The sequence below is a fragment of the Carassius carassius genome, chromosome 12, assembly GCF_963082965.1.
Source record: "Carassius carassius chromosome 12, fCarCar2.1, whole genome shotgun sequence".
Lineage (NCBI taxonomy): Eukaryota > Metazoa > Chordata > Actinopteri > Cypriniformes > Cyprinidae > Carassius > Carassius carassius.
The window spans coordinates 2,317,468-2,341,047 of NC_081766.1; the positions used below are offsets into that span (position 1 = coordinate 2,317,468).

Here is a 23,580-nt window from a genome sequence, read left to right on the forward strand (position 1 = left end):
AAATGTGTGCCATCGCATTTAAAAAATAAATAAATCGGGTCCTTCCCAAGTGAAATACCTTTAAACTTATGGCCGTTCACCAACAAAGCAGTGTGCCAGGAAGGGTGAGCGTGAGACTCTGCAGTGATCCGTTAGTGACTCACTGAAACACATCGGCTCTTAGCATAGAGAGAGTTGGAGTCAGCTAATGCAAAGCAGATGCAAGACCTTCACAAAAATAAATGTCTGACCGTACGGCAGCATGGCACACGTTCGCTCTGCAACCGGTCCAAAATCTGGAGTTATCTGACTCTCCTAACATTCCCACTGCGTGATTCAGCACCTGCGTGTCTTGGAGAAACAGAGCGCTAAACGGTGAAGCATGTGTTCGCGGAGTTATTTAAGAGGATGAAACGATAGTTTATTTAACTTGTTTAATGTTAGAATATGTTCTTCTTTCCAAGATCAACATCCAGAGAAAACCATGAATCATTTGATTCACCTGAACAGTAAAAATGACACCGCTTTATCTTATCTTTCAAAATAGGCTTTAGTCTTCAGCTCCATTGTTGCATAATTAACACGCCTCACCTTTAACTGGAAATGTCAGCGTGTTGATGTCTGTGATTTACAAAATACTAGGTATTGCCAGTCTATTTAGGTGTCATAACATGGCATTTATTTGTGAAGGTTGTATACTGAATCACAATAGAAACATACACACTGGAACATTTTGGGAGCGACAACTGCATTTAAATGTGCGAGTGAGTAAATGACCGTTCTGTGTGTTTATGGAATACAGCGGTCAATTGTGAACATGAACTTTTTGGCATTTTGTAGATGTAAACATAAAGCATGAATGTTTAACCTAATTGTTTTTAACCAAAATGACGTTAGTCACAGGAAACATATTATCACCCAATTGCATGGAGGACGTGTTTTTGTAGGCCGACCTGGAAGTTTAGTGTCATCCATCCATAGGATTTTTTCATTGAATTTGGATTATTGCAGATAATAAAATCTGTGAATAACAAAAGTTTGATTCTTCATGATACTCTTTAACAACATTCATCAATTTTGAAGCCTTTGAGACAAATGAAACCTTTAAAAAAGCTACAACGGATGTGTTTAAATAAACTGAGCTTGTGTTAAACCACAGACTTTATTTCAGGCATCTAACCAAAAACCCAATTACTTCAGGATGATGAACCAGGAGTACTAAAATGCTCCTCTTTGAGTTTTGGCTTACAGAAATATTCCATTGCCTATTAGTTAATTGCTGTAAGCAAATGTTTGCTTGTATTGTTTATTTTCAAAACATAACAAATAAATTTTTCTAAGGTATTTGGGTCAAAGACGAGACGTCCCTTTTTGGTTCGTAAGTATTCAATCCTGTACAAATTAAAACAAATAACAAGTGATCATACAAAATATTAAAACTTATTGCTGACAAATGGGTAAAACCTAGTGGTTTGAAGGATAGTGGGAAAGATTGGTAAAGATTCAAAATGACAATGAATATGTCTCTTTTAATGTAATGCAATGATTCTTGTTCTAAATATGGCTGAGGTTTAATTAGTTTTTTTTTAATACTGTTGAACTGAATGACATTTTAGAATGAAATCAAATTGAAGCTGTATAAAACTTACATTGTTTTGATGCCTGAAAACCCTTTTGTCTTTGAACCATTTATTTTTAATTTCATTACATTCTTAGTCCCACATTTTGTTAGTCTGGAGTGAAAAGAGTGGAACATTATGTACCAGACCACAACACATCTTTTTTCTTTCGCTTTCTCTTTTCAATAAACACACACCCATCATAACTTCAAATTCATTCCCACAATTCTGTGGAAGCTGTCAAACCCTCTCTTGTGCTTTTGTGTTAAACAAAGCTGTTCATCTAATCCTTTATCTGCACGGCAGCCTTTCTTCTCGATAAGCTGCTATAGTGAGTCACTAAACACAAGAACTGAACCAAGACCAGATGAATTTCACAGAAGTGCTCTTCACTGGAACCCCAAAAAAGGCTTCCAGCGGAGACAAATGATGTTGAGATGAGACTTTCTGATGTAATGATAGCAGGAAATCCTCAGCAAATGCTATCCAGTCCAGCTGTTAGTCTACTTCACTATTATGTTTCTGTTTACTTCACAAACTGCAGAATTTGCTACAGTATTTGGATGCATAAGCCAGAGTTAGCTCCACTGTTCTTCATTTTTGAAGTCTCAGTGTGTTTGGTGCTTTTTTTTTATGTTGAATTTGAGTGGATATATGAAGTCATTATCAACAGCATCCACTAACCTCAAACACTGACTGCATTTATTTTCAACATCTACTGTTTTAGTTTTTTCAAACCCATAAACTTTTGTATGAAATGATAAAAAAAAAAAAAATTTAATATATTATCTAATGCAATTTTTAGCATTACAATTTATACAATTTATATTAGCTCACCAAAGTTGCATATATTTGATACAAAATACAGAAATATTTTTACAATTTAAAAATATAGATAACACAGCTGTATTTTCAGCATCAATACTCTTCGTATTGATGGAAGTCGTGGCCTAATGGTTAGAGAGTCGGACTCCCAATCGAAAGGTTGTGAGTTCGAGTCCCGGGCCGGCAGGAATTGTGGGTGGGGGGAGTGCATGTACAGTTCTCTCTCCACCTTCAATACCACGACTTAGGTGCCCTTGAGCAAGGCATCGAACCCCCAACTGCTCCCCGGGCGCCGCAGCATAAATGGCTGCCCACTGCTCCGGGTGTGTGCTCACAGTGTGTGTGTGTGTGTGTGTGTTCACTGCTCTGTGTGTGTGCATTTCGGATGGGTTAAATGCAGAGCACAAATTCTGAGTATGGGTCACCATACTTGGCTGAATGTCACTTCACTTCACTTCACTTCAGTTTTCAGTGTCACATGATCTTCAGAAATCATCCTAATAGGCAGATTTGATGCTCAATAAACACTTCTGATTATTATCAATGTTGAAAACTGGTGCTTTGTATTACACAGCATAATTGATTTGAACATTGATAATAATCAGAAGTGTAGCACAAGAATTTTTGAGATAGTTCATTTTGATCAACTTAATGCATCCTTGCTGAATAAAGGTATTCATTTATTATATATATATATACTGACCACATATTATTTACATTAGATAGGAGATATATTCATGTAAAAACATACAAGAAGAATATAAGAAGATAAGATGTATATGTCCATTCAAGTACTGTGCTGATGATCAGGAACCAGGCAGTTGATAAATGTCTGTTTTCTTTTCTTTTAAAGGCCTTTAGCTAGCTTGGCTTGTAAACGTCTATTATCAGGAAAATACCTGTCAGCTGCATCATAGTTCGAGTATCTCTGACAGCTTACACAGATTTCATCAACTGGACTGAGCAAGGAAAATTAGGTTGCATAACTCTAAGTTATGAGTTCTCTAAATCTGCACAACAGGCCCGGCTAAATCGGCTTTAATTAGCTCGCAAACTTCTCATTGGAGCATTATCCACTATTAACACATTGATTACATAAGACGTGTGTGTGGGCATCAAGGTTTTGACTGGTTTGCATTTAGTTGACTCCAAGGTTAACTATAAAGCATTAAATTAATAGTTTACCCAAAAATGAAACTTTGCTGAAATTTTCTCACCCTCAGACTATTTAAGATGTAGATGAGCTTCTATGTTCATTTGAACATAATTGGAGAAATGTAGCATTGTCACCGTCTCACCAATGGATCCTCTTCAGTGAATGGGTGCCGTCAGAATGAGAGTCCAAACAGCTGATAAAAACAATCACAATAATCAACAAGTAATCCACAGCACTCCAATCCAAGAAAAGCTGTATGTTTGTAAGAACCAAATCTATAAATAAGGTGGTTTCAATTTAAACAGTCACTTCTGGCCAAAATACAATAATTCATAAAGCTTCCAGTCCATCTCCTGTTGTCTCTCACATCAAAATCCACGCACATGTTTGTTTAAAGCTGTTTTGGCTCACTTGTAAACTGTACTTGATCTGTGCAGATTTCTCTCCTGATTTAGACGAGATGACTTTTTCACTGGAGAAAGCAATATTATAGATAGAGAACTCGGAAGCAACCGTAAAAACAAAGTTAAAAAACATCTTAATGATGGATTTGTTTTGGTTTCTATCAGCTGTTTGGACTCTCATTCTGACGGCACCCATTCACTGCAGAGGCTCCATTGGTGAACAATAATGCAATGCTACTACATTTCTCCAAATCTGTTCCCACGAAAAAATAAACTCATTTACATCTTGGTTGGACAGAGAGTGAATAATTCCTTTTAAACAGGCAAATTGAATCTTTCTACATCAGCCATTCAAAAGGAGTAGTGCATTTTGATGAAATAATTCAATAATTGAGTTTTGTAAACCGATTGAAAATATCTTGCTGTATGGAATGAACAATGTTTTGTCTGCTTGTCTGCTGTTTTTGAAGACACTGCTCATGATAATTGCTAGTGAAGGGTATGATGTAATTTTCCTGTAAGCGGTTTATTCACTCATGAAAGTCATTGAGTCTTTGTCATTTTCTGCTTTTCATATAGATTTTGTTTTCTTCCAGTACAAAGTTTGTCGCATTGTGATTCATCATGGGTTTGGTTTGGTTTGGTTCGTAGCTCAGAACTCTATTGATGATTGCTTTGAAATCCCAATGGAGAAAATGACATGCTTCCAAAGTGGCCACTCACTGTCGTGCTCTATTTCGTGCACCGCAATTTTAGCATCACAATGGATTGGATAAGCAAAGCATTTTTGTATTTGCCCTCAGAGTATGACTCTAAATGTTTGATTTCATGAAGATGAGCTTTAAAATTGACCACAGATAGGCCCCCCGAATGGATGTTTGGGTTTGATCAGCGTTGATAGTTGTCCTGAAAAGAAAACCAGTGATCTGAAACAAAGCACGTGCATTAGAGTTGTGGTTTTCATTACATTCCTCAGTACATTGTTTATTTGTTTTGATGTATACAATCAGACGTTTGGAATCGACTCACTCTGCTCTAATTCCTTTCCTGGCTGTTTCTCGCTGAAATGCAACAGCTTTGGGTTTAGTTATTGTAACGAGGGACCTCGGATGTTTGACATGTGTCCTGATCTGTCTGTCTCGGCTGTGTTTGTGTTGAGTTAAACCTGTTGGTGTGAAGGTGAGGCTGAGAGTGTCACCAGAAACAAGGGTAAATTGGATACACAAGTGAATATTTGTGAAAAATTCTTCAGAAATGCTACTTTTGTTTACATCATGGGAGCGATTCGATATGGAAGCTTGTTTCTGCCATGGAATAAAAAAATAAAAAGCTAACTGCAAGTTTTTTTTCCCCCCTCAGAATTACAAAATATTAAACTCATTTTATTGTTGTTTACATCTGGTAATCTGTCTTTTTTTCCCTTCTGAATTGAGTTAACATTTCACAATTATTCGGGGTTGTTTCTGCAACAAAATAAAAAATAGTCAATTGTGACTTCGATCTACAAAAAAATTGACTTTTTACCTCAGAATTGCTGTACACTTCATTTTTCTTCCCCCCTCCCCCTTTTTTTTCTCACAATGATTCTCACAATTCTGATTTGCTTGATGATTTTTATTGCAATTCCTACTTTTAAATTTCTATCTTTTATATCTGTCATTTATACAGTATATCACAATTGTAAGAAAAATGAAAGACAGAATTGTAAGCTAAAAAGTTGCAATGTTTTTATTTTTTTTATTGTACTTATTTTTATCCCATGTCTAAAACAATCTTCAATAATTCGGTGAAATTATTGATGCATTGAGAACTGTTGATGCATTTAGAGGGGGGGTGTAAAATGTGATTTGCTTTGTATTTTTAACCACAAAAAGTAATTTTTAAAATAATTTGGTCCCTATTTCCTTAATTTGAGGTAAAATTGGTTTAGAGTATGGATAAATTAATCCCAGTAACCCATTTGTTTATGTGAGTTACATGAAGAGAATTCTACAATAGATTTGATTTTAATTGCAGGAAAAAACATGCCTGAAAGTTTTTATGGGTTTCTCTCTTCAAATAAATAATATGAAAATATCCAGATCTGATTTTTCTTTTTATCAGCCTCCAGTTGAAACAAAAACAAAACTGCAGTGGACACAAGCCACTCAGTGAAAGATGTGAAGGAACGCTGGCAGGATCACATCCAGATGTGTGTTTTTGCAGAGGACTTTATTTAGCAGATTTTATTATGGGTGAAATCAGTCATTTAGTTCTTCCCCACACTAAACCGTTGTCCAAGTCTTATGATGTGTTTCAGACTGAATCTACTGATGCATCATGACGGTTTACAGAGCTGGACTGAGTTTAAAATCAGTGAAACCAGTGTAAAACAGTGAGGTCTAAATGTGATCAGCACCTGTTTTAATATATTAATGTTTTCGACTCGGTCCTTTCATCAGAAGATGTCAAATTAAAACAAAATCCTAATTAAGTGTTATTCAGAGATGAAGCAGAAACACTGCCCATCTGTTTTGAAATTAGTTTTAAATGCCTTCTGATATAAGGAAACCCTTTCTATTCTATTCTATTCTATATAATTTTTATGAATTATCTTTTTATTTTTGATACGACTGTTAAATCTGTATTGTCTATTGAAATTTAAACGGTCACTAATTTTTTTAGACACAATTCCAGAATTAAAGCTTTTTTTATTTTATTATTTAATCACTTTTTAATTAATTTTTTTGTTATCTATATTAATATACACTCTTTGTTGCTTGCTTTATGTAATTTATAGTAAATGTAATCATAATAAAAATAACAATAAAAATTATATATATATATATATATATATATATATATATTTTTTTTATATTTTATATATACACTGTATTTATTGCTAGATTTATTTTTGTAATTTTAACTTTTATTTTAACTTCGTTTTATTCAATTACAGTGCCATTAAAATGAATAAATGCTAATCAATGCCCCAAACTCCTGAACTTATATTTCCATAGCATAATCTTGATCTGATGGTTTAATATATTTTAAGTCCAAAAATGACACACAACTATACATTTGGCTTTCACTGTCCTTCTTTTTCCGTTCTTTCTGGCGGTTTGCGTGAACTTTACATGGATTCCCAATGGGAGAGTTGTAATTAGCTATTTTTAATTGTCAGAAGTATTTTCAAAATAACCAGATGTTATAAACATGTCTCGTCAAATCATGCAACCAATTACGGTGATTCAAACCACGAGCTCATGGAGAAAATGATTCCTCCTCTAAGTTGGTTTTAGTCAACATGTTGTATTTACTTTGGTGAATTATGTCTAGAGCGCAGGGCTTTTCTCGAAAACATCATTTCATGTCACTTAAACCACCGGATACTTTTGAGCAACTGAAATACAGTATGAAGATGAATCGCTTGCATCATATGTTCGTATCATAATTAGTGCCTCAGACAGGCAGACTACACAGATATGTGACTTCTCGGTAAAGGTTTATGAAAATATACATGCAGGGTGGGACTGCCATGTGACCCACGAGTCACATGATATTATGAAAGCTTTCTGAACGGTTTTCCATGGTGATGGAGGCTGTGAAGCAGCACAGAGTAAATATTTGGCTTTTTTTCTTTGAAAGAGTCAGCTAGTGTTTATGAACCTGATTGTAACCAAATAATTGAAATATCCTTTAAACCAATGCATTTGTCTAGGTTACATTATACTGTATTGTTTAATGCTCATTACAACCAGAAACAAAAGTTTTAGTGTCTTTAACTCCATCTGTTGGTTGTTTGGTGAGATTGCAAGTGTCTAACATTTTAAAGGGATCATGACATCAGATGTCAAATCAAAATAAATCATAATTGTGCTATTCAAAGATGAAACTGAGCAATGCCACATCTTTTTGGAAATGGCCTCTAATATATATTATGTACGGTGGCCGAGAGAGCTCAACGCGCTACAATTTAAGAAAACGCATGCAAATTGAAAAAAAAAACAGCAAATAAAAAAAAAACATCTTCATAATTTTGACAACACAAGTGTTGCAAATCCTCACAACACATGCAAATTGACAAACGCTGCAAATCCTCACAGCACATGCAAATTAAGAAATGCTGCAAATCCATACACGCATGCAAATTAAGAAATGCTGCAAATCCTCACAACACATGCAAATTAACAAACGCTGCAAATCCTCACAACATATGCAAATTAACAAACGCTGCAAATCCTCACAACATATGCAAATTAACAAACGCTGCAAATCCTCACAACACATGCAAATTAAGAAACGCTGCAAATCCTCACAACATATGCAAATTAAGAAACGCTGCAAATCCTCACAACATATGCAAATTAAGAAACGCTGCAAATCCTCAAAACACATGCAAATTAAGAAACGCTGCAAATCCTCACAACATATGCAAATTAAGAAACGCTGCAAATACTCAAAACACATGCAAATTAACAAACGCTGCAAATCCTCACAACACATGCAAATTAAGAAACGCTGCAAATCCTCACAGCACATGCAAATTAAGAAATGCTGCAAACCCATACACACATGCAAATTAACAAACGCTGCAAATCCTCACAACACATGCAAATTAACAAACGCTGCAAATCCTCACAACATATGCAAATTAACAAACGCTGCAAATCCTCACAACACATGCAAATTAACAAACGCTGCAAATCCTCACAACACATGCAAATTAACAAACGCTGCAAATCCTCACAGCACATGCAAATTAAGAAATGCTGCAAACCCATACACACATGCAAATTAACAAACGCTGCAAATCCTCACAACACATGCAAATTAACAAACGCTGCAAATCCTCACAACACATGCAAATTAACAAACGCTGCAAATCCTCACAACACATGCAAATTAACAAACGCTGCAAATCCTCACAACACATGCAAATTAACAAACGCGCTGCAAACAGTACTGACCACAATGGAAATGTTTCAAGGAGACCCCAAAAAGTGTTGGACCCGGCTCTCTCGGCCACCGTTATTATGAGATAATTCATTGTTTTTTCCCTCACCCATAGACAATGATGGCAAAATGTATTAATTGAGAAATTGTTTTATGATTGTGTGACTAAAAGGACTTTTACATATCTATCACTTGCTGAATTTTTGTTATTTTAGTAATAATAGTAATAATAATAATTATTGTTGTTGTTATTCTCCCTCTCTCTCTCTCTCTCTCTATTTCTTTCTCTCTCTTACACACACACACACACACACACACACACACACACACACACACACACACACACATATATATATGTATATATATATGTATATATATATATATATATATATATGTATATATATAAATATATATATATATATATATATATATATATATATATATATATATATATATATATATAATTAATGTAAATGGGTATTAAAAACTAAACAATTATATATATTTATATAGTTTTATACATAATTTACAAGTCATATTTTTGATACCGCTGACTGTGTGTCGGTCACTCAATTCTCAATTTATTATTATTCATTATTATTATTATTATTATTAATAATAATACATGTGTGTCATGAAGAATAAAATCAATCATTGATGTTTTGGAGGGGAAAAAAACTGAAGATTGACAAGTGTTACATTTTTTTAATCCCATTTTATATAGATTTAATTACATTTTATATGCACATATTTTCAGGCAGTGCACATACAGTACTTTTCCATAGATATATGTAACACACACATTTGACACAAACTGAACCACAGTGTTCACAATGTACTGACATCAGTACACGACCAGAGGAAGAGGAGTCCATCATCATCTCCATCAGTCTTTAGTGTCATCTGTAGATAATATTCATCTCCCCTAAACCCACTTCACTCACACTCTCCAAAAATATTAGTCTGTTTGTCTCCTTTTCACTCCCTTTGGCAGTTTATTTTAACAGTATTGGCCAGTATTGTTTGTTTATTGTATTTCATTATATTGTTTCTTCACTTCCAGACACTCAGACTACTATTACCACAGAAAAGCGTTATTGCTTCTGTCTGTGAATTAGAAACAAGGAATGTCAAACTTCAAAACACACCTAGAATGTTACGCAACTGTTACATTGTAAACTCAACATGGGAGGTTGCCAGGGGTGTTGCTATGTGATGTTAGTTTTTTAGAATGTTGCTACATCGTTGCTAGGGTGTTTTGCATGGTTGCTAGGTGGTGGTTACATACTGGCCTAACAGAGTCTGTTGTATTTTTTTTTTATATTTTTGGCCAATCTTTAATAGGTTTAATAGATTGTACAGTAAGTGCATCACTGTAAATGCATTTTAGTGTGTGTTTACAAACTGAGGGATGAAACTAAACGACAGCAGGCAACGGATGCCACCCACAGGGCTTCAGCAGTCTTATAGAGGCGTTCAGCTGTAATCACTGTAATCCACTCCGCAATTTTTCCTTTATATATCTTAAATTCTTCTATCAATCACACAGCATGCGTGTAAAATAACTGAGCTGATAATAAGGTCTACATTTCTTTAACACATCAAAAAAAGTGTACATGTCCTTCCAGAAGAACGTGTGTTATGCTATTAGAATTTGAATCAGTGTGTTTCATCGTTGTAATGTGTTGTTGTTGTTGTTGTTGTTAAATGGGAATTTAGTTACACTAGTTTTGTTTGTTTTTGAAAAGTCACCAAGGCTGCATTTATTTGATTGAAAATACAGTAAATAAGGTGAATAATTATTACATTTCAAACTGTGTATAGATCTTAAAATTGCTATGATGCGAAGCTTTCTTTACTCCAGTCTTCAGTGACATACGATCCTTCAGAAATCATTCTAATATGCTGATTTGCAAACATTTCTGATTACAATGCTGAACACAGTAGCTGTTGAGTAACATTTGCAATGGAAATCTTTTGTAATATTACAAATATATTTACTGTCAATTTCGATCAATTTAATGCATCCTTGTTGAATACAAGTAGTAATTTTTCTTTAAAAATAAAAACGTACTGACTCCAATCTTTTGAACTGTAATGTTCATGAAAGCCTTTCTTTGTCAAGTTATTAATTATTAGTTAAAAACAACTACAGTGTGGAGTCAGCATTCTTCAAATGATCAGTGGGATTTTGTTACATAATTTCAATTTGATCTGCTTTGATACATTATGATGTATGACTGCATTCATTGCATAAAGGTGAGGAGCCTGCAGAGATCTCATGATGTCTATGTGAATGATGGAGGGTTAAACGGACCAGACCTCCACTTTAATACATTTAGCCTTAGACTACTTGTTGTCATTCTAACCAATCGGATGAATGCCGAAGCTGCATGCTATTCTTTGCATAAACGGATGGTCTGTCCTATTGAGCATAATTGCTGACTAGATATTCACAATATCATTTAAATATTAAATTCCAACTTTAAAGTAATCCGCTCTGTATGAATGCATCGTGATATTATAGCTTATATCCTGTTTTTCCTCAGCACCGTGTCATGTTGTTGCAGGTGGCATCATCTCTCTCTCTCTCTCTCTCTCTCTCGCACCATGTATTTGCTCTAATGCCCGACTTTCTAGTTGCTAGGAGACAAGTGCATGAAATTTCCCATTGTGACAGTCATTGTTTACCCTTGTCCTTTTTTTATCCTTCCTGTGAACCGACATCTGTGGTTTTGTTTTTAAAACTCACACGATTAGTTTCAAGTAAAATGCGTGTGTTCGCTTACAGTAAGTTATCTTTTTAAGATGTTTTGACAGGTTTGAGTATCTCATACATCTGTTTTCAATCGCTCTTGCACCAAAAGCAGTGGATTTGATTGATGAGGGAAGACGGTAAAATGTGGTAGTACGAGTAAGACGAGAACACCGATTTTGTACAAACTTCCTTTAAAGTCAGCATGAAAACAAACCTGTTATTTTCCAATCACATTATGCACAATTTATTAGTGCTCATTATTTTAAAGTAACGGCTGTTTTTCACAATTGTACTTTTACGTCTTGTAATGACCAGTATGTCATATTATGGAAGTTAAATAGGTTTCATGTTGACTTTAAACTCTCTCTTTGTTTTTTAATAATTAACTTCAGAAATTTCTTCTCTTTCCCGAACTTCAGTCTTGTCTGGAATCAAGTCACACTTGATTTTCATCCTCTGTACGAACATCCAGTCTTTTCTTTAGACAGCACAAGAAGGAACGTTATTGGCCAAAGGTAGCATAGAGAAACAAAGGCGTTGTGACGTTATAAACCACCATTATTGGTTTAAAACCATCTGCTGCTTTTCCCTCATTGCTAGAGAGTCTCTTCGAACCCGTCAATCTTTCTTACCCCCGTCTGGACACCCGCTTGGGCCTTCTGACCAAAAACCAGCTCTCAGCCAAGGTGACTGTTGGACAGCCTGCCATCGACAGCCTTCTGATTGGTTCACCCCGAAAACCTCAATCACCGGTTACTTGTTAAGGGGCTTGTTGACCTTGAGAGTTGCTGTGCTGCTGAAGCTGTTGGCAACGGCGAGCGTCTGGATGGGAGGGGCCTCGTCGGCTGAGGTCTGGCTGGCTGTTACCATGGTAACCATATCCTTTTTGGAGCTGTCAGGTTCCCAGAGGAAGAACTCGTGTAGGAGCGTGTTGACCGTCTCGGGACACTCCATCATCACCATGTGACTGCCTTCCTCGATCACTTTCAGGAATGCAAACAAGAGGATCTGAAAAGACGATTTACATTTACAAATATTATAAAAAAATATATATATATAATATATGCATTTATATAAAATAAAGTATAATGAAGAGCTGTTCTGCTTGAAATGTCATAACATTTTCTGGTGGAACTTAGTTTTTTAAATTTTTTATTGTGGGAGCATTTTTATGTAATTTTTTTGGGGTCATGCACCTATGCTTCAGACATTTTAGGATGTGCATGTTTTTTATGTTTCTTAACGTAAAGTAAATATTTTTATGTAAATACAGAATTTTTGTAAAGTAACATATATATAAAATGTATTTATATAATACATGAACATATAAAATGTATTTCTAAATACTTATGTAAATATTGTCATGTAAATAATATTTAAAGTTGAAAAAAGTTTTTTTTAAATTCTTATTGATGGTGAATCTATTTAAGTTTTTCTTGCTTGTGTGTAAGTCCTAAACAAGTACTAAAATGTATTGAAAAAATGTTATTAAATTTATTGAAAAAAAGTTCTACATTTTATAGCAATAAAGCCCTAAAGCGTATCGCAAAAATGTCCCAAAATGTATTTTAAAAAGTCCTAAAATGATTTGAAAAAATGTCCTAAAATTTATAGCAAATGTTTTAAAATGTACTGCAAAAAGGTCCTGAAATTTACTGCAAAAGAATTCCTAAAATGTATCACAAGAAACTCCTATAATTTTTTTCAAGACCTCCTAAAAAGTAACATGTTGATTTCTTTCCAGTGATTTTTGGGGTGAAGTATGACAGCTTTCAGGAGCGCTCTGACAGAGTACATACTTTTACTAGAAGTGTGTAAATTGTGACGCAGCCAAAGAAGGCTCTGTACTTATACTGTCACACAAGAAATGAAGATTTATTTGAAGAGCTCAAACCTCTGCCATCCGCTGGTCCTCATCAATCGGCACAAACTTGTCATGCATGCCGTGCACCAGCAGTATAGGGACGGTCAGCTCGGCGTGGTAAACCTCATCCCCCTCGGGCCAGTACTGACCGCTCATCATCGCTCGCAGGACGAACGGAGACACGTTAAAAGCGTTTCCCTCTTTCAGAAGCTGCTTCTCTTTAGCGCCCTGCCTGGCGAAACCAGCTCTGAGCAGAAAACAGAAGAAGAGACTTGTTATTACCATGCTGCAGGTTCTGCTCAGATGACTCTTGTTTTTGCAGTTGTTGTTGTCTTGGGCTCTTACTTGAGGAAGCTCCAGGCCAGGCAGGGAGACAGACAGTGCAGGACACAGGAGGGCAGCTGGAAGATGGAGCACAGGCTGGGCTCCAGCGCCGTGGGGCCGCCTCCGTTGATCATCACCACCTTATGCACCTGCTCTGGATACTCGTGTGCCAGGAACGTACAGAACGACACCCTGCCAGGAGGAGAAATAAAGCTTCTGTCAATTATACAATTACAGTAGCAGTCAAGGTTTGGCAAGCTTGACTAAATCAGTGTTCATTTAGTATTTTTATATAATATTGTTTTTTTATATTTATTTTATTTTCATATGTTCAGTTTTGCAAGTTTTAGACATTATTGTCACTTTTATTCGTTTTTCTTTTATATATTTCAATAGAATTTTAAGTAAATTTGTAACTAATTTTAGTACATATTTTATTCCAGTTGGTCTCTAATGCCACATTTCTAATTTAGGTTTTTCATAAAAAGAATTATTTTATATTAATGAAAGCAATTAATCCTATTAGTTTTGCAATATTTATAGACAATTATAGTATTTATTCATTTTTTCCCCTTTTTTCAGTTCTCATATTTTATTAAATTTGTATAATTTTTATTAGTTTTTATAAAAAAATTTCAATGCAATACAATACAACATAATTTATTCAGCTTTATTTCTATTTACAAAAGCGATGATTACTAGCGATTTAGTTTTATTTAACTATAACAACTCTCTAATAGACTAAATTAGTTTCCCATGATCTAAAACCTTTTAAAGTTGAAGGTTTCTGCTTGTGCTTCTATTATTATGCTACCGGTCAAAAGTGTGATTTATATTATATTATATTATATTATATTATATTATATTATATTATATTATAATATATTATATTATATTATATTATATTATATTATATTATATTATATTATATTATATTATATTATATTATATTATATTATATTATATTATATTATATTATATTATATTATATTATATTATATTATATTTATGCATTTAGCAGACACTTTTATCCCAAACGACTAACAGTGCATTCAGGCTATCAGTTTTTACCTATCAGATCGATCTTATCTATCGATCTTATCTATCGATCTTATCTATCTATCTATCTATCTATCTATCTATCTATCTATCTATCTATCTATCTATCTATCTATCTATCTATCTATCTATCTATCTATCTATCTATCTATCTATCTATCTATCTATCTATCTATCTATCTATCTATCTATCTATCTATCTAATCGACTATATCCCTCCGTCACAAAGGCAGCATTTATTTATTCAAAAATACAAAAATCTTTCTGAAGGATCATGTGACACTGAAAACTGGAAGAATGATGCTGAAAATACAGCTGTGCATCACAGAAATTAAATTACATTTTCCAATATATTCACATAGAAAATAGTTATTTTAAATTGTAATAATATTGCACAATTTTATTGTTTTTATTGTATTTTTGAGCAAACAAATTCAGTTGAAATCTTCTTTCACGACTTTACAAAAAAAACTTGCATTTATTATATTTTTAATAGAAATGGATGAGCTGGAGCGAATAGTGAAGGAAAGAGCATATTCAATATAAAAAAAAACATCCCAGGATGCACCTCATGAAGCATGTTGATGAATGTGTAGAGTGATCTGGAATCTTATCCAAGAAGCAGCTTATATAAGTACATAATTATTTTTAATAGCTACATTTTTCATTTTAGTAGATTTAAATGAATCCTCAGAAATGGCTGTCCATGCTTTTGACCGATACGGTTTAATGCAAAAAAGTGTTTACCCATAGGAGTGACCGATGAGGATGTTTCGTTTTCTGGCGTATCTCTTAAATATGGCGCGCAGGTCCTCGGCGAGGGCGTAGAAGGTGTACGCCGCTGCTATCTGCGGGGCCGTGCTGCCGCCGTGTCCCGCCAAATCCGGGGCGATGACCTCGTAACCCAGCCGTGAAAAGAAATCCAGCTGACTCCCCCAGATGTGCAGCGAGCCGGCCACGCCGTGGATGAAGAAGAGTGCCACGTCCGAATGCGTCCCCTTACAGCTGCTGATGCTGCGCTCGGTGTCGATCAGCACGGTGCGCTTGGGTCTCCTCCGCCGGCGTCTGGGAGGAGGAGCCGGTTTCTGCTGGTCTGAGGTGGGAAGCGGCGGAGCGGGTCTGGAATCAGGGGACGAGGGTGCAGTGGTGTAATCGGACAGCTCCACCTCCACTGTGCTGCACTGCTCTATGTCTCCGTTCTGGCACTGCAGGATCTCAGAGTGGAGGACGTCTCCCAGGTTCTCGATCACCAGCTGGCCGTTGCGGTACACCGTGATCTTGCGCTTGCAGTGGACGCTGCTGCCCGCTTCTGGTTGAGATTCTGTCGTAGCAGACCGTTCAGGGAGGATGTGGCGAACGCGCAGCAATCGACCCGGTTTCACCTCCACGAACTCGAATCCGTCAGCCGGCTTGTTGTCGGATGATTTGACCGGCAGCACAACACTGGTCGTCTTTCCCATCAGACAGCAGAAGATGCTTTCAGTGATGCTGGTCAACATGGTTCTGCTTTACCTGAGGACAGACAAAAACACACAGTCTGCTAACTCTGAACCTTATCTTTCAAATTACAACCATTTCCTCAGAGATACATGAAATCAAAATTGAGGCTTTTTACATTTATGTTTTAAATTGAAGTTCCTCAGGCCAGAATTATTAAAATTTTCGAAAAAAAAAATTTTGTAAGTGTAATTCTTGACAAAATTCTTTGAGCTTTTTTTTCTGTGAATAAAATTGCTTATTATAAACAAGTTAAATGATTTTTTTTTCTTGTTTTTCTAGTACAAATATCGAAGCATTCTTAAATTAATACGCATTTATTTGAAAAGCAAAATGACATAAGATATTAAGTCCAGTCTTCTGAGCAATTTATTTAAATTAGGTGAGTTTCTGTTTAAAACATGAAAACTATCTGCCAGTATGGTAAGAAAAATGACCTTGTTTCCCTTTTAATTAAGTTTTATTTTTTTAACCCCATTCCTCACACTTTTTTTTTTTTTTTTTTAAGATTATTTTTGTTTTCTGGCTTTAAGCAAAAACTCATTTAGCTTTGATATATTTGTACTGTTTAACAAGACAAAATTACGGAGTAAGAATAATTTTTTGCAGTGTAGCAACTGCTCACTGCAAACGTCCAACAATATAATCATATCCTGTACACCAAAAGAATATTATACCAAAATTGTTATAATATCTGATGTTGTAATGCTTAATATTTTAAACGGACTAAATTCTTTAAACTTTTCACTTTTTGGAATTAATGCTAACTTTAAAGGTTATTTATAATGATTTATATTAATTTTTTCTTTTTCTTTTAAATGATAATCTTTTTTTTGGGAATACAAAATATAATTTTCTTAGGTTAGAAAATTAGAAGAAGATTTTTTCTTTTATTATTATATTATTATTGTTTATTAAATATATTTATTTTATTAATAATAAAATTAAAATAATTGTATTATTGAAAATGTTTGTGAATCTAGCTCCTGGTCTTATTTTGACTGATTTATCAGTTATTATTATGTTTGTCTTCATAATATTTATTTATTTATTTTTTATTTTTTTTTAGTAACTGTAATGACTTTTTGGCTAAAGTCCTTGCATATTTTTCATCTATTTTCATAGAAGTCTTTGTTTACTAGTCATTTGTTCAACTGGTCCCCATTAATCAATGCATCTACGTCATATTTTGACGTCATAGTTTTACTCCCATTTTCTCTTAAAAACTGAAGTGACCATTCACCAATCACAGCTCAATCCATTACCACAAATGTCCTCTGTTAAAGTTTTTGCATTTAGTCTAGGATAGAATGAGCTGTTTGGACACTTTGTCTCTCTCTCTCTCTGACGGCACCCATTCACTGCAGAGGATCCATTGGTGATCTACATCTCGGATGGTCTGAGGGTGAGGACATTTCCAGCAAATTAAATCTTTTATTCCTTTAAGAGAGTCCATTCTGATTAAATAAATTTCAGGAGTGTAAGACACTATGAAACTAAGTATTTAAGAACATCTTAAAATGCACGCACACTACCCCATGCAAATAACCGCAGTAAAAGCAGGCTGCTGTGAGAATAGAGTGTGGTGCATGTTGCTTGGATCTTGCTAACGGCATCCTAGTAGAGAAAATGGTTCACATTGTGACCTAGACAAGGATCTAAAAATAGCCCGGGTTCTTCCAGTGTGCTTCCCTTGTGTACTAATGGAGAAAACGACCCCTATAGAACGTGACTAAAGGAATATTTGCATATGAATGAATATAAATGCATCTGTATAGCTGTGAGTGTTTCTTAGTAGTAAATAATGTTCCTGAATTAGGTTACTGCTAGTGAATATTAATCAGTGGCTGATTTCGGCGCCGGCTAGATTAGATACAGTCACACCGAGAGCAATGAGACATTAAAACAGACAGCAGCTCAGGATGTGTAGGATGCATCCTGGATAAATGACCTACATTGACTGATCTGCATACTATTAGTATGAACACTATTTCCATGCACCATGACCAGAAACACACAGTCACTGACAACTGTCAATCAGAAATTGATAGATTTTGTTACATTTCACAAATAATTACAAAGAAACGGCAATTAAGACATTGAATTAGGCATACAGTACAATATAGAAGTAGAAAGAAACAAGTAAAGTCCTTCAATAATCTTTAAAATATTATTATTTTTTGTACAGTGTAGAAATGTTGGTAACAATTTGGTATAGGGACCATTTCTCACTAGTAACTAGTTGCTCATTAGCATTATTATTATTAATACATTGGCTGTTTATTAGTACTTATAAAGCACATATTCTGCATAACCCCTAATCTAACCCATACCTAAACTACCTCTCTAACTGTTAATAAGCAGCAAATTAGGAGTTTATTGAGGTCATAGTTAATGGTTTGTTAATAGCAAGAATTCGACTTTAAAATAAAGTGTGACCAAAATGCCATATCGCAATACAATTAATATGTAAATGTAAACAATATGTCAATGTAAGCATAATATAGAAACATGCAAATGCACATGCATAGAAAGATGAATTATTCTCTAGGGTAAAAACATTTTCATTTATATTGCAATATAGTATGTAAATGTTGAAATGATTAATATGTAAACAATTGCGATATAATTGAATAAGCAAATGTAAACAATATGCAGATATAAACAATAATATGTAAATAAACATACAGTAAAAGGGCATGAAAATGTTTAAGCCTATATTTGTAGGTCTTTTTTTGTTGTTGTTGTAAATAAAGATCATTGGAGTGTGTTGTGTGAAGTGTGAGTGTGTGAAGTTTTTCTTACATTTTATGTTTAATTTAAAAGTGTTACTTTAAGTTTCTGTGTTTGAAATTTTCTAACACCATTTCTTCCCCCCCATCTGTCTTTCTGTAGATGGATGTTATCTGAGGTGTGCAGTTTCACTGAATAAACTCAAAATCCTTGCATGTTTTTTAGTGGTGCTTGCTAATATATTCACAGTCCTCTACTCCACGCTCTGTCTAGCTCTTCTGAAGTGTTTCCTTGTCTCTCACAGCCCTATCAGTCAGCAGACAGCAGCTTCGACAGACACCGCAGGTCAGAGACGCCAGCAAACACATACTCCACCTCTTCTGTCCTTACCGGCCTTTCAGATTCATCTTGAGGAGCACGATACATTATTCAGACTGAATGAGAGAAGGTTTTTAGCGGTCATTTATTATTAATCCAATGTAGAGCTTCTTGATGTAAAAATTATTTGAACCACTTAGCCGGAAAACTGCTATTTCTAGTCATTGAGGTCATATACAGTGATCTCAAAATGCATTTGGAAGTTAAAATATCAGTACATTATTGTCACATAGGAATATAACTAAATGGTCACCGTGATTTTGCCAAGTAAGACATGTTTCTGGATCAACATCTTTTGATGAACCTGGATCAACCTACTTTTCCAAAAATATAAACCTAACCCTACCCATAATCTGTTCCTAAAATCAGAGGGAAATGATGGCTGATTAACAAGAGTGTAGAAGCACCTAACCCTGATTTCAAGCCTAAAACAGACATTTCTTGAAAAGTTATATCTCAATTCTGATTGGTTGATTGGAAAGGATGTTGATCCAGGAACATGTTGTACTAGGTGAAATCACACTCACCATAACAAAATATCAAAGCAAGTGCTATTTATTTGAACTTGAGGAGAACTGACCTCATATGTCCACTTAAAATCTCCAAGACACTTGATTAAAAGATGTTGAAACTTAAATTATGAAGAAAAGTAAAGTTAGTGTAGAGAAGCAGCATTTGAGATGCATACAGACGCTTGCTTTGATATTTCATATCTAATGCAATGATATTCTGGCATTTGTGAGTGTCCAAAGGTTGTTTGGGGTCATATTCAGATTTACAGTAGTTTTGTCAAACTCCGAAATGTGATTTTAAAGTCTCGCAAATGTAAAGACCTTCCTGGGTTCTCTAGGAATTTATTTATTTTTTTGCTGGAGAAATACTTTTGCATTGGCATCTGCGGCGGTGAAAGTGTCGACTTCAGCACCTTCATGAAAATCAATGTCGCAGGCTGATTCTGCCATAGTACATCTCTAGTATTATGCAGTGAGTTTAGAGCTCATTATTTCGTCTAAGAACTTCTCTCGGTAAAACACAGGGACACACGATTAATTTTTAAATCATGGATACTCATTTGATTGTTTATTCATGATTGACTAGAAAATTTGAAAACTGATATTTAGGTTGGTTTTGAGGGTTATATCAGTGGACTCCATTCATCTCAAAATGGCCAAATATGATCTAATCAGTCAGCATGGCAATAAAATAGGCTGCAGATGCTGTTTTATCTTGATTTCTCAGTCCTCCGCTGTACAAAAGCTTTGTATGAGGAACAGACAGAAGAATAATGGCATAAAAGACGAGGAGGAGAAGCTACAGAAGAAGTAAAAGCGTTTTGAGGGTGAGCTGATGACAGATTTTTCATATTTGGTTAAACAATTTCTTCAAACTCTAAGGAGGCTAGAAACAAATCAGCGAAGGTTTGAAATCCGATGCCACAGTGAGTGATTTCAGATGGGGAGGAGAACATCGATGCTGCCAATTAGCTAATGATTCTCCTGCATCAGCTGCTGTTTACCACATCACCACAGGAACGCTAATTAGATGAACACACTGAAAGAACGAAGGAAGGAGAGAGGAAAGGTCCTAAGGTCTATTGGATTGTGCTACACTGTACTAATTTTGAATGTTGCAGCAGCAATAATAAAAGCATTGAAATTATTTACCCAAAAATTACAAATTAAAACTCAACAGGACACTCAAGAGTTAGTTTCTCTTTATCAGATTTGGAGAAATGTAGCATTGCATTACTTGCTCAGCAATGGATGCTCTGCAGTGAATGGGTGCCGTCAGAACGACATTCCAAACAGCTGATAAAAACATCACAATCCACATCATTCCTGGTGAAAAAGCTGTTTTTTTAATAAGAAACTAATCCATTATTAAGATTTTTTTTGCCTTAAGTCCATAATCCATAATAAAACTTCCTCCAGTGAAAAAATCCATCTCCTGTTGTCTCTCGCATCAAAATCCACACACATATTTGTTTAAAGCTGTTTTGAACTTTTTTCACTTGTAAACGGTTCTTGATCAATGCAGATTTATCTCCTGATTCAGACAAGATGTCTTTTTTTTATTAGAGAAAGCAATATTATAGGTAGATGACTTGTATTTTAGCTGGTCGCAACAGGTTTGATGTTAAAACGTAGATGGATTTGTTTCTTACAAACACGCACCTTTTGTCTTCTCCAGATGTTAACTGATGGACTGGAGTGGTGTAGATTACTTGTAGAATATTGTGATGTTTTTATCAGCTATTTAGATTCTGACGGCACCCATGCACTGCAGAGCATCCACTGGTGAGCAAGTGATGTGATGCTACATTTCTCCAAATCTGATGAAGAAACAAACTCATCTACATATTTAATTATATAAGGCTGAGTAATTTTTCAGCAAATGTATATTTCTGTATGAACTGTACCTTTAAAGCAAAAGCACCATTTAAAGCACCATTATTTATTTATTTCTATTTTATTTATTTTTTTGCTATTCCTATAATGTCAGTTTTGACATACACTATGAATACACTGCATATTACTGGGAATAAAATCTTATTGATTGATCATCCTAGTCTTGCTATTGTATATTTCATATAAAGAAATAATTCTATTCGTACATGAAATCCAAAGCAAACTCTTGCACGCATTGCCCTACATTTGCAGAGTGGGAGTGTGTTTTGGTGTGTCATCATTTAGTCTGCAATGCAGAATTGGAGTGTGTAGGCAGACTGCTGTACAGTACATTGCTTAGAAACCTACATTATTAGGTACAATATGTACACTCCCAACCAACCCCACATGGGTTTCACTGAGCTGTCATTGAAGCATGCTTAAAATGCAAGTCATTTAAATATGGATGCATGGTGTTTTAATACATGATGCACTGCAATGCATCACTGCAACAACGATGGCACATTAAGCATCTTGCAATCACTGTTAATATTGTCTTTTTGCATCCCATAGAGCAAGCTGCCATGGTTTGATCATGCCTAACAATGTAACACTTCTGAACACATCAATGGCATTGATTGATTGGTTGCTGCGCAATGCACGTAGCAGAGATGCAGGTTTGCAAAACACACTGCATATCACAAACACATCTAGCTAGTAGCTTATGCAACCTTACAATCTGCGTATGAATATTAATATGATTTTGAAATATGATTCTTACCTGGATCGATGCTTGTAAGACGAATCGGATTTGCAAGCTAAGTAAATGATGCACAGATATTTGATAGAGGATTTATGATCTTAAAAACAATAAAAGCAAGTACACCGCCTCTAATCTGTCAATTCAACCCCCGTTTATAGTATTTAATCGGGTTCTGCAGAGCAGGCGAAAGGTGTTTGGCATCCTCATTCTAATCTAGATTTACGCATTTTGAAATCAAATGAAATCAAACGCTTGCAGGTGCACAGAGATCAAATGATGCATCTTAATAAAAGCGATCCGATGGCATCCAGAGTTGAGTCGCGGAGAGAGACAGAAGAAGGCTGCGGCTCTCAGCATCCTCACGGCGGGGTTATTATCCAGCTCAGTGCTCTTGTTTTCTCCTGTAGCCGGGAACCAGGTCTTGGTTCGTGTTCTGTTTGACTGACAGGAGATGTAACGAACTGCAGGGCTTCCTTCAGTCAGTTCTGACCAATGCACTGTCTGCCAGTGCTGTTGCTAAGCCCAGATGAGAGAGAAAGCAAACGGGTACCAGTTTCTACCTCAGAGTCAGGCATCACATATAAATATATGCCATGTATAAATTACCTTTTTTCTTCCGTTTTTTTTATTTGAATTTTTTACATTTGTTAGTAAATTAAACTTTAAGCAAATATTTATTACTTTATTATGTTGGTCCATAATAAAGTAATAATGACAATACTAAATGTTTTGTCAATCTAACTTCTACATAGATCGTAGCGCAAAGTCCTCGAACAGTTGCCTTGGTTACCATGTCAGGCGAGATATAAAAATAATAATTTTATGAATCTAGGAGTCTAATCTAATCAACAGGAGTCTTCATCCTTCATCTTCATCACCAAGTGTCCCACTGATGAACA

At 35.1% G+C, this 23,580-nt stretch overlaps 1 protein-coding gene across 1 annotated transcript; it reads right to left on the reverse strand.

The window, feature by feature from the left end:
- Window positions 1-12,043: 12,043 nt before the first annotated feature.
- LOC132154452 (protein ABHD8-like) lies at window positions 12,044-23,126 on the reverse strand. The gene is made up of 5 exons (XM_059563016.1): window positions 22,700-23,126; window positions 15,671-16,435; window positions 13,886-14,056; window positions 13,571-13,787; window positions 12,044-12,684 (listed from the first exon to the last, which is right to left on the reverse strand). The coding sequence occupies exons 2-5, from the start codon at window positions 16,420-16,422 to the stop codon at window positions 12,430-12,432; spliced, it is 1,395 nt and encodes a 464-aa protein (XP_059418999.1). The 5' UTR covers window positions 16,423-16,435; window positions 22,700-23,126; the 3' UTR covers window positions 12,044-12,429.
- Between the last annotated feature and the right edge of the window lie 454 nt (window positions 23,127-23,580).

Excerpts from the sequence above, each read along its gene's own strand:
- LOC132154452 (XM_059563016.1), bottom strand. The coding sequence starts at position 16,422 with ATGTTGACCAGCATCACTGAAAGCATCTTCTGCTGTCTGATGGGAAAG. Across the intron at positions 13,788-13,885 it reads CTGGCCTGGAGCTTCCTCAA|AGCTGGTTTCGCCAGGCAGG; the intron begins GTAAGAGCCCAA and ends TTTTCTGCTCAG. Across the intron at positions 12,685-13,570 it reads AGGACCAGCGGATGGCAGAG|ATCCTCTTGTTTGCATTCCT; the intron begins GTTTGAGCTCTT and ends TCGTCTTTTCAG.